The sequence below is a fragment of the Herpailurus yagouaroundi genome, unplaced genomic scaffold (genome assembly GCF_014898765.1).
Source record: "Herpailurus yagouaroundi ecotype Mexico unplaced genomic scaffold, PumYag 159, whole genome shotgun sequence".
Taxonomy (NCBI): domain Eukaryota; kingdom Metazoa; phylum Chordata; class Mammalia; order Carnivora; family Felidae; genus Herpailurus; species Herpailurus yagouaroundi.
Window position 1 is genome coordinate 26,552,226 of NW_024412400.1, and position 12,342 is coordinate 26,564,567.

The 12,342-nt window shown below is 40.7% G+C and overlaps 1 protein-coding gene across 3 annotated transcripts in view; it reads left to right on the plus strand.

Annotated features, from left to right (window-relative positions):
• The window catches only part of LOC121033657 (collagen alpha-4(VI) chain-like), a 124,533-nt gene that overhangs the window by 73,400 nt on the left and 38,791 nt on the right, over window positions 1-12,342 (plus strand). For all 3 annotated transcript variants that reach the window (XM_040480162.1, XM_040480163.1, XM_040480164.1), the window contains exons 25-32: window positions 488-538; window positions 5,180-5,215; window positions 5,320-5,382; window positions 6,650-6,712; window positions 7,876-7,911; window positions 8,880-8,919; window positions 11,259-11,270; window positions 11,366-11,859. In XM_040480162.1, the coding sequence (XP_040336096.1) occupies window positions 488-538; window positions 5,180-5,215; window positions 5,320-5,382; window positions 6,650-6,712; window positions 7,876-7,911; window positions 8,880-8,919; window positions 11,259-11,270; window positions 11,366-11,859 (795 nt within the window). The remainder of the gene's footprint in view (window positions 1-487; window positions 539-5,179; window positions 5,216-5,319; window positions 5,383-6,649; window positions 6,713-7,875; window positions 7,912-8,879; window positions 8,920-11,258; window positions 11,271-11,365; window positions 11,860-12,342) is intronic.

Genomic DNA, 12,342 nt, shown 5'->3' on the forward strand with positions numbered 1-12,342 from the left:
TTGCTTCCAACCAGTGTTGGAAGTGGAATGAAAATTCAGGTCTGTCTGGGTATACGTCCTATGCACTTATTCACTAAACTCTATTGCCTCCATCCCAGTCTTTTCCTCCGTAAGTCTGCATTTATCTATAGAGATTTGCCAAATTCTAGAGCTTCTTCCTTTGTTACTTTACCCTTCAAAGAAAAGAAATTTAGCTCAAGAGGGATTTTGTACAGTGATGTGGCTCCCTACATCTGTGGCATCATTTTGGTGAGGTACAGAATCTTGCTACAGAAAAAAAAAATACTTTTCAAGTTTTAAATCCTTATCCTCTCCTTATCCTATAAAGGTAGCCGAGGATTTATCCTATGATACAGTATAAGCCTCCACCAAGCCCCTCTGCCTTCTCCACTTCCTTGCACTGCTGATTAATCCAAGGGTTCAGATAATATTGTCAACCAGTATTGATCTAGATGACTCTACCATTCATCTTGTGTCATTTTCTTAGGGCCTTACTGGTCCAGATGGATATGGACATCCGGGAAGAAAAGGAAAAAAGGTAAGGGTTATCTTACAGGGTATTCTGAACTAACTACTACAGTGATTTGTTTCTAATTTTACTAGAATAAGTCTTTAGTATCCAAGTGGTATGCCAGAAATGGTTTCTAAATGCTGCTTATGACATGTTATAGCTGCCAGAGTTCTCTCCTTAAAAAATAAAAGCTGATTTTGTTACTGCCTTATTTAAAACTTGAACTCCTTTCCTCATCTTCCACCTATGCCAGATATTTCCACCCCAGCCAGGAACTTCCCTAATTTCCTGTCTTTGCAAACACTCTTGACTCTATTTAGGCATGTCCTTACACACCTCCCTCCTTTGGACTTTTTTCACACATTTTCTCAGATCAACTCACGTATCAACTTTTCCTTGTGGAACCCTTCTTGGACTCCCCCATGGAAAGATTTGGTTGTCCTATACTCTGTGTTCCTCACGCACATTGGTCATGTTTCTATAGTAGCCCCTTTCTATTGAGGTTATGTTGAGGCGTATCCCTACATATCTGGCTACCTCCCAGTTTGTGAATTTGACAGTTGATTGCACCTTATTCAATTTCGTATTGCTGGAATGAGCCTGGCACAGAGTAGGTACTCAGTAAGTATATTTGGATATTTCTACTCTCATAAGGATAGGGTATTTTAACATGTAGTTAATGGGTTACTGACAGGTTTTTAAGAATGGAAATCACATGAAGACTGTTGAACAAATCAAACGTCAATAGCCACAGTTACTCTGAGTGCTTCAGTCTGCGAGTTACCATTTATTGCTTCACAACATAAGAAATCACTAGGATGTTTAGTGATGCCCAGCTACTTAACCCTGCAATTGTCTTGTTTCCCTGGATGACACTGTTGCCATTTTATTGATCAGGATATTGCCCTTAGTATAATTAATGTGTATACATGCCCAAAACATAGTAGGCTCTTAGTAAATATCTGCGCAATGACGACCAATGGGTGCCTTGGTGATCATCTAGTTCAGCCTTTTTGATTTATAGATACGAAAATTGAGACGTAGAGAAATGGAGTGATTTGCCGATGGTCACACAGCTGCTTAGAGACAGAGCTGAGTGTAGAAGCTAGCCCATCGGAGCTCCATCCTGGCAAATTAAGTCTTTCTTCTCTAAGGGAGAGTTTGCATAGCAGGGGAATTCTGGGTAGAATTCAAATGCCCAGTTTTTCAAAGTTTATTTTATTTATTTTGACAGACAGAGAGAGTGCACATGAGCAGGGAGGGCGCAGAGGGAGAGAGAGAGAATCCCAAGCTGGCTCCATGCTGTCAGCACAGGGCTGGATATGGGGCTCGATGTCACAAGCCATGAGATTATGACCCGAGCCGAGATTAAGAGTCAGGTGATTAACTGGCTGAGCCACCCAGGCCCCCCTCAAATGTTCATGTTTTGAGCCACCTACCAGCCCTGATACTACATCCAAAGCAACCTATGCTTATTGTGGTATGGCTAACACCGTGGATTCAGTCCACATTGCATGGGTTTTTCCTGGCAAGGCTTCATGGCCGCACTTTAAATAGCCTTATTGCTGCTTGGCCAGCTGGCTACCATTCCCTTCTCTGTTCATTTTCCTCTCTGAATCAATTGATTCATCCCTGCTCCCCTCTCCTCAGACTTCTAAGACCTGCTTTCTCTCCCACGTTTTCAGCAGGTGATTGTGCTTCTTGTTTCATTAATTAAATAGGAGCAGTGAGCAGAGAACCTCTACATACATCTGCCACTACGTAGGCCAGCCTCTGTACCCTGCCTTCCCTCCTCCTGCTGTGGATAAGAGTCCATGCCCTTGTCTAAGACTGATCTCTTCTCTCATGGGCTGCACTCTGTTCCCCTTTTGCTTCCTTCCTGGGTCCTTTCCCTTCTGCAATTCCCTTCTGTAATGTTTTTCCCTCTCCACAGATCATTCCTGTCAGTATACAAAGAAGTGGGAATATCATCCCTCCCACAAGCAAACAGGCAATAAATAAAAAAACACTCATTTAACTACACAGTACCATTGTCCCTTTCCTCTCTGGAAAAATTCTTTGAAAGAGTAGGTCTAGATCTGTGGTTCTCACCCAGGGGTGGTTTTACCCTCTAGGAGATGTTCTGGTTGTCACGCCAGGGGAGGGGATGCAAATGGCACCTAGTGAGTAGAGACCAGAGATACTATTTTTCATCCTACAAAACACAGGACAGCCCCTCGCAACGAAGAAGAATGGTCATGTCGAAAATGTTAGTAGTGCCGAGGTTTAGAAACTCCACTTTCTTTCCTCTGGTTCTCTCTACTGGTGACAATTGAGCCTTCACCCCTCGGCTCTGCCCGCGCAACGACTAAACACCTTTAGTCAAGGTGAAACCCACGGTGCTGAATCCATTGGTCACTTCTCTGCCCACATCATATTCCACGTCTCAGCAGAATTTGACAAAGGGGATCAGGAGCTTGTTCTTGGAACCTTTCCTCTCTCATCGTCCAGACCAGCCCACTCACTTGTTTTTTGCTGACTGCTCTTTCTCAGTTTCTTTGGAATGTTCTTGAACTCTAAATATTAGAAAACTCAGGGATCTATCTTTCTACTTCTCTTACTTCCCTCTTTACTCACTTCTCAGGTGACCTTATCCAGTTACATAGCATCAAGTATCATCTATCCTGTGATCTCCAGCGTATTTCTCCAGCTTGGACCATACTCTTAAACTCTAAATATGTTTCCACCTTAAAATTGGCATGTCCCCAAACAGCCTCCTCCTCCTCCTTCCTTCTTCTTCTTCTTTTGTTTGTTAACCTTTGATTGTGGAAAAATTCAAACATGTGTACAAGTGGAGAGACTAATATAATGACACCTATCCCCATGTACTCATCACCTAGCTCAAAGAATAAAAATCCTTGACCAATTTAATGTTGTTTTTTATGTATTCCACCACACATATATCTTTCTCCCAATTATTTTGAAGCAAATCCCAGATATCATATATTCCATGAGTAAATATTTCAAGTTGCATCTCTAAAAAATTCTTTAAAAACATAACCACAGGGGCATCTGGGTGGCTCAGTCTGTCAAGCGTCTGACCCTTGATCTCAGCTCAGGTCTTGATCTCAGGGCCATGAGTTCAAGCTCCGTGTTGTGCCCCACATTAGGTGTGCAGCCTACTCAAAAAACTAATAAAATAAAATAACAACAATACATTATCAACCAAAGAATTAACACTGATCCTTTAATTTCATCAAACATCTGATCAGCCACAACAATTGCCCTGACAACCTGCCTCTCCTCCAGCCTTCCCCATCTCAGGGAGTGGAGCCTCCCTCCTGCCAGTTGCTCAGGGCAGACATTTCCCCATCTTTAACAAATGTCTGTCTCTCACCCCCTATATTTAATCCGTCAACAAATAATGGTGAGTCCACCCTCCAAATACATGCAGCCTCTCATCACCTCTCACCACCACCACTGCCATCCTCTGGGCCAAGCCAGCATGATTTCCACCTGGATTACTGCAGTGGCCACCTAAATGTTCTCCCTGCTTCTACTCTTGCCTCATCTAGTTAGTCCTCCATGTAGCAGCTAGAGCCCTATTTTATTTTATTTTATTTTGTATTTTAAATATTTTATTTTCAAGCAAACTCTACACCCAACATGGGACTTGAACTTGCAACCCCAAGATCAAGAGTCACATGCTATACTGACTGAGCCAGTTAGGTACCCCCAGAGCCATCTTTTAAATGCATAGTTAGATCACTCAAAGTCCAGCTATGCCTTCTGATGTCATTCAGAATTAACCCCACTGTTAACATGGCCCACAGGATTCTATATAATCTGGCCCCTCTGTGAACTCTCTGACATTGTCTCCGCCTCCTCCCCTCCCCCTATTCTGCTTCAGTGTTCCTCAAACACAGCACAGGTTCATATTCTTGCCTCAGGATTCTTCATACACTCTTCCCTCTGCTTGGAATGCTCTTTTCGCAGATACCTGTTTGGCTGGCTTTCTTGATTTATGCTGGTCTTGGCCCAAATGCCACCTTTACCAAAAAGCTTTGTCCGACCACCTCATATAAAATAATGACCCTCTTCCTAACCCCATCCATATCATTCTTTATTCTTTAATCCCCTTTCTGGAATAGCATTTCTCTTTCCCTGACATACTTTTCTTCCTTACTAGCAGTTAAGTTCCATGATAGCAGGGTCTTTGTTCTGTTCAGTGCTGAATTCCCAGTGCTTAGAAAAGTGGTTGGCACATAGGTGCTAAATAAATATTTGTTGAATGAACAGTTGCTTTGTAGTGTGCCTTTGATCTGACAATGGGCACCTGCTTCCCACCAGTCAGTTTGGTCCCCTTTCCTTTGGTTTCCATTGGGTCAGACCTCTGGATATTTAGACCAACGGATAAAATTGTTTAAGAAGGAAGTTCCATTATATAATATACCAAGGAAGTGGAAGAATTTGTAAAAGTCATTTGCAAGTTGTTTCACTTTGAATTATAGAAATAAAATATGGCCACTTGGGAGTAGTTCAAGATAACAACTGTTGCTCTAGTTGTTTTTCCTGGCCCCTGTTTTCAGTCTGTTTTCTCAAAATTATAATTTATTCTTTTTCTCGGAGGAATGTGAAAGAAAGAATCACATGACAGTAAACAAGACCTTATCTCTTTTCTGACACTAGGGTGAACCTGGATTTCCTGGCTCTCCTGGTGCACAAGTAAGAAGCTATCTTTTGGGATCTGGCATCTGGTATGCAGCATGTGTCATTTGTTTGTACTTATTTTTCTGTACACTCAACGCTCTGCTTTTGATTCTATTAAGGGAGAAGATGGTGACCCGGGCCACCGAGGAGAGAAGGGGGCAAAGGGAGTCAGAGGGAGGAGGGTAAGAACCAAAGGAATTTCCCAAGATCTGTAGAGGCCCACATGACACCGCTCACAGGAGCAGATTTCTATTGACTTAATGGACTTCTTAGCAGGAAGGCCATTGTCCCCCTAAGTCAGTGCATATTCCACACCTCCCTTGGGCTACCCCACTGTCCCACTTAATACCACTCTCACTTATCTTATACATGCAAATGCGGCTCATCAAACCATAATAACAGAAAATTTAAGTTGGAGTTTCAGTTACACAATATCAATATCTGTGTGAAGTCTAGATATCATTCAGAAGGGCATTGTTTTAGCTGCAGAGTAAACACTGATGTTTCTTCAAGATTCTTCCAAGCCTTAAATTTTTCTTTGTTAATTTAGGACTAGAATCTCAAGAATATGGCTGCCATCTTGGTGGACTTTGAGCCATGTTTTCACTGTGCTTTGTAGAGTCTACCATTAAAAATCTATTCCTTCAGGATGTAAAGACTCAATATTGAAAGTCTGCTATCACTGGTGGCTCTATTCAGAAAGAGTAATCTTGTGGATATCTAAAACCCTGGTAGTGTTTAGCTGATAGACATTAGAGAGCAAGGCTTTTGGGAAAAGGACACGAGTAATGTTCAGTGCAGAAGAGAGGAAAGAGAATATTTATTATGTAAGCACTCAATAATTGGTATTTTCACACATTGGCAAGGACATAAAGAAAAATTTGATCTATGTCTAACTTGGTTTGCTGCTGGCTAATATTGCCCTGCTCAGCTAAACTTATCTCTCTGGTTTCAAATAAAAAAAGATAAAGCATCAATTACATGCAGGTAATGCTATGTCGGTTCAAATACCTGTAAGACGAGCAGCGAGCTAAGGTCAGCTCATACCTTTTTTCAGACTCCAAAGACCAGAAGGTGGTGAAAGAAGTTTTCCTTTCTCTTGTTGCCAGGCCCTCAATGTGTATTTCCTGCATTCTTTTAATTATACGACCTGGAATCTCAACTGAGTATTGAGTCAATTTGGACTCAATTGTGTGTCTGTATGTATGTCCGCATGTTGGCTTGGATTAGGTATGTAGGGGGCAATTTAGATGGCTCCCATAATGAGCCCCCTCCTTTTCTAGTCTTGGTGTCTCACTCCATTGATACAGTTCATAAACTAACTGGTCCATAGCAAACTCATGGGACCTTAGAAATAATGACAGCTTGGTATCTTAAAATGGGTCTGATGGTTTTAATCAAGTTGTATTCAAGAGGAGAAGCTTATTCCTTTGGTTTGGCTATTTTTAGGGTAATGCTGGCTTTCCTGGATTTATTGGAACTCCAGGTGACCAAGGCCCTCCAGGACCAGTGGTAACATTGACTCTTCTTTCTATTTTCAACCCCTGGGTAAAAGTAAATGAGAATTTGCAAAGAGCTATCTTAATGAAGAAATGAACATTTAGGATGCACTAGAGGATGTATATAGGGAATGGGCCAGATTTGCTTTAGAGGACATCAACTGATACAGTATATTTATTCGGTATATATTTTTTACCTGAACATGGGGAAGATATTAGAGTGGCTGGAGATTTATAAACATGTCTAAATACATAACACATAAAACTCACTGGACAGTGAGTTTATCAATGCAAACAAGGCGAGTAACAACATTATGCAAACACTAGAAGGAAATCCTAACAAAATATGACATTTATACAATCTTAACTAAACTAACAATGTTGCTGGTCCACAAACATTTTTAAAATTGCCTGGGAGTTCATCTGGTATGAAAGGGAAGACTTTGGGGCTATTGTCACTTTGTGCCACGCCTTATCCTATAAGGCTAGGCTGTCATTTCATGAGGGATGGTGTAGTGAGTGGGTCCTGGGTTGAACCTGGTGGTTTCACTGCATTTACCATTCACTGTAGAGCAGCAACAAAGTCATCAAATCAAAAATCTTAGAAGCATAAGGACTGGACATGGCCATTTACAGTTGAGAAAACAAAGGCTGAGAAGATTATAGTTATCTGCCCGAGATGACAAGTTACTACCTTGTAGAATCTAAATAGAAGCAAGGGTCCTTCGACTCCCAGTGTAGCTGCAGTAAGGCTTATCTGTTCTGAGGGTTTCCAGGGATGACTTGTGCAGCACAACAGCAGAGATGGGGTGTCAGTGAGTAGCCTGAGGAGAAGGGATAGGGAATGACTGAGGTCTGCTTTACACTTGTCTATGAACAGTCCTGAGATCTTGAAAGGTCTTTTTCTGAATTGGATCCTATACTGTGGCTTGGTCACAAGATGACCTGATCTTCTAAAGGTCCTTATGTACCATAATCCTGGATATCCTGGATTCTGAGGTCTGGGCCACACCTCCTAGACTTTCTTCCTTAAGGAGTCAGAATTTCAGGGCCAGGAGTAAAGGGCAGAAAGTGGGCTATACTGTGGTAGCTTTCTCAGAATCTCTTGCCAACTCTGGAGAATAATATGTTGTACCTCAGAATCTTGCATTTTAAAGTCATATCTGTTCTTTCTAGGGCATCAAGGGCGCCAAAGGTTTGGTAGATGTGATGGTACGTGAACATTTTAATTCTAAACCTTATCCTTTTTAGCATACAAAGCTTTCCACTTTCACCAAATAGAAATCTATGAAGATTCTTTAGCTTCTCCTCTTGTAAATTATTTTAGTACTTTAAGTTGATCTATAAACTTTACTCAGAGATGTTAGAATCACATCAGTGAAAAGAGTCGGATAATATTTTAAATTGTGGAAGGAATTTGGTTGTTTTTGAGTACTGCAGGTGGAAGGAAAGACTTTGAGGCTACTACCCCTGTGCTATATGCCTTGTTGTAAAGTTTAAAAGTTGCTTATAAAGTATTTATAAGCCAACATATAGTATAGTACAGGTCTTCGTGTCTCGTGACACACCTGAAAACAATCTCAGAAGCTATGATGGCTTTTTATCTCACAAGTACAAAAATACTACTTTGTGGGGGAAGGAGGTGGGAACAAATGAGAATCAAGAAGTAATGGGGTCAAAGGATGAACAGAACAGAGGGGAGAGATCAAAGGAACACAGCAGAATTCTAGGGGAGGTGTGAGGGGCCCGTGTCTTGGCAGTTATTCTAATGAACTGTTCCAAGAATTGCTGACATAGAGATCCAAGAATTGAAGGCATTTCTTTGCCTTTTATGCCAAGATTTCTGGATTGAAACTTCTTCAAAATCAGATTTGATTCCACTGCTTTGTGAGGCAGATAAAAAAATAAAGAATTCCCCTTATTTACCTGTCTCTAATAATACGAGCACTGTGTTGTATATAAAATATATTTTAAATGTTTTTAAATATCTGCTGTGTCTAGAAGTATAACTTCTGGATAGTTTCATGTGCTGTAACAATTTTTTGGTTTTCGATTATACCTTAAAAAGCTTCAGAAAGGCACTGATAACACACATATAACATTTCTAAGTCCTGGGGTTAAGAAGGAATATGCTTCACATTAAATACCTTTTGCTTTTCTCTCTTTTTCCATCTTTCTAGCAATCTTGTGAAATCATTGACTTAATACAAGAAAACTGCCGTAAGTTGTTTGGGAAAAGGCTCAAATGGAGGCCAGTGGTGAGAAGTTGGAATGGGTCACGGATTGGGGACTTAAGTCACCTGTGGATTTGTCTCACATGAAAAGCTCTTATCAGTTAATGTAGTTGGCTCAGTCTCCCCTGGGGCAAGGAATCTTCATGAATGTGGTCTCAGAAATGAAGTGGTTAAAAGGCATGCCATCTCAATGGTGGAGAAAAATTCTCTTGTAATGTGGCACCTCCTGAAATGCACTGGCAATTGCACACCTACGTGTCTGCATCTTGGTGCTTCTTATAACAAAACAAATACAGAGAAGCCTTGTTATTTTTATCCCACCCATTTAAACAAGAGGGATCACCAGTGAGCCTTCAATAAGAAATGTGTCTTTTTAAATTTATATTTATGTTTTAAAAATGGATTTGCAAATGATCGGATCTTAATGTTTTGTCACATTCCCAGACTGGAATTTACTTAGTGTCTTCAATGTATGCCAGGATATTTGCATCCTGTAACATGTACTTTTCCCTATTCACTAGCAATAGGGAGAGAATGTTGATTTGGCAGAGTGCTTAATTTAGATGCTTGGGTTTTCTCCACATACACCCGGCCCTCCTTATTCAAACTCTAAATTCTGTCCATTCCCTTTCAGTTTCTGGTCCAGGAGACTCTGGGGTCCTCTTTCCTAGAAATCATAAAGAATAATACTATAATTTTGACCCCAAAGGGAGAACGTCAGAGTTGACCATGTCAAAAATTAAAACCCCTTTATATTGAAGAGCACCGTGAGGTCAAAAGCACACAGAAAAATGGGGGGAAATATATGCAATATAAGCAATGGACCCAAGCAAAGGACCTATCTTTTTAACTCTGTCAGGTCAAAGTATATACAGTTGGTCCTACTCAATCATTTTCTCCTACAAGCACAGATATTTCATATTTGTTAAACCTGATGTAAAAAAAATCTTGGATTGAAAATGGGAGAAAAGACATGGATGAATGGAAGATTCGGAGAAGAAAAAAATACAAACAAACAATAAACCTGTAAAAATGTTTGACCTCCCAAGAGGTCAAAGAATACAAGTGAAAATGAGATACTCTTTTTGTTTCTCAAATTGGAAATACTTTTGAGATGAGAAAAATTTCTCTACCTAAATTTGGGAAATGTATAAAAGTACACACTGCGGGTTGGAGTGTCAGTTGGTACAACCTTTCTGAAGAGCAATTGGACACTGCATATCAAAAGCCACAATTATAGAGATATTATAGGACCATGATTGGACAGAGATGCACAGATACATGTATAAACGCGCTCATCACAAAGGGATGTTGGTGGGAGTATCATGAGACATCTATAGTAGACGAGGTGATACTGCTCTAAACATATGGACGAGAAGAATAGATGTTCATCATATATTAAGTGAAAAAAGATTCAACATAGGTCATATACTAAGGTCCGAGTTTTATAAAACTAAATTAACAATTAAACATACATACACATGCATATACGCTATAGATTAAAGGTAATTTTAATTTTTGGTTTTCTGATATTTTCCATAAAACATATTACTTGTGCATACACACTTATACATAATATATGGTATATGATATATATATAGTATATTATACATGGTTTTAGATATGTGTGTATATGTATATGTGTGTGTGTGTATATATACATATACATATATATGTGTGTGTATATATACATATACATATATATGTGTGTGTGTATATACATATATATATATATATATATATATATGGTTTCAGAATATCTCAGTGTATTAGTTAGGTTTAAGTTCGGTACAAAGCGACCTCAGTGCTCAATAGCAATGACACAAGTGTATTTCTCAGATCAAAGCCAGGAAGTGGCCAGTCCAGGGTTGATACAGAGCTCCACAGTATTCAGGGACACAGGGTCTTTATAGTTTCTTGCCTTGCCATTAGGGTAAGGGGGCCCTGTTTCCCAAGTGCCCTCAAGGTCCAAGATGTCTATCAAGCTTTAGCTGGTAGGAAAAGGAAGGGAAAAGGGAAGAATATCTTTTTGAAATTGTTTCTACCATTTCTCTTATTCAATTACTCAGAACTTAGTAAGATAGCTCCCCCACTGGGAAATGCCATCTTTGTGCCAGGCAGCCATATGCCCAGAGACTGGGATCTACTGCTATAGAAAAAAGGAAGAATGGATATTGGGGAGCAAATAGGCAAGAGAGAAGTTCACTGCTTGAATTTCTCAGAGGAGATGGTTTTTTCATATTAAAGCACTCAGCTGGAAAACATACCACTGCCTATATAAACTAACAATGTCTTGTGTTTTCTCCAAAACAATTTCCCTTCCAGCTTGCTCAACAGGTACGTAATAGATCTTCTTTTTCACTTGAATCTCAAACTTCCCCTGTTCAGAGGCATTACAGAAAATCTTAAATCTGTGTATCCATTGTGTCAAGGTGTTTCCAAATGCCCCGTGTTCCCTAGCGAAGTGGTCTTTGCCTTGGACATGTCAAATGACGTCTCCCACTTGGATTTTGAGAGAATGAGAAACATTCTATTATCCCTACTGATGAAGATGGATATAAGTGAAAGTAACTGCCCAACAGGTGCCCGAGTGGCTGTCGTTTCGTACAACTCCAAAACAGACTACCTGACTCGCTTCTCAGACTACAAGGGGAAGCCTTCACTCCTGCAGGTGGTCAGGAGAATCCCCTTGCAAGGGTCAACTGGCAGCAGGAGCCTTGGGGAAGCCATGAGGTTTGTGGCAAGACATGTATTCAAACGTGTGCGCTCTGGCCTTCTCATGAGGAAGGTGGCTGTGTTCTTCCAGGCGGGCTGGGCCCATGATACAGATACCATCAACACTGCCATTTTGGAACTCAATGCGCTGGATATCACCCCTGCGGTCATCACCTTCACAAGAGAGCACAACCTCCCAGATGCCCTGTTGGTAAGTAGGGAAGCTGCTCGGGGGCAAGCGTTAGTACCTGCTTCTTACTCCTCCACTGAGGACCACATGAGGAGTGAGAGTTTTTCAGAGGAAGGGATTCCCTAGAAATTGATGTGTATGCACAGGAAGGGGTGGTCCTCAGTGTGGACTCTGCTCCTAGCGTTACCACTAGTACCAACAGGCCATCTTTTAGTACTTATTCTGTGCCATGTGCCTCACAATATTAACTTATTTAATATCCCCAAAGCTCTATGAGGTGGGTATTCCTGTATGTCTCCATTTCAGAGATAAGAAAACTGAGGCTTAAAGAGGTTAAGTGTACCATCAAAGGTCAAATAGCTAATATCTAGTTAGTAGCAGACTGGTATCTGTCTTCAGAGCCTATGCTTATCTACTATGCTAAATTGTATCATGAGGGTCTATAGAATGTGGTTTTCTCCCTCCCTCCCTTCCTTCCTTCCTTCCTCCCTCCCTCCCTCCCTC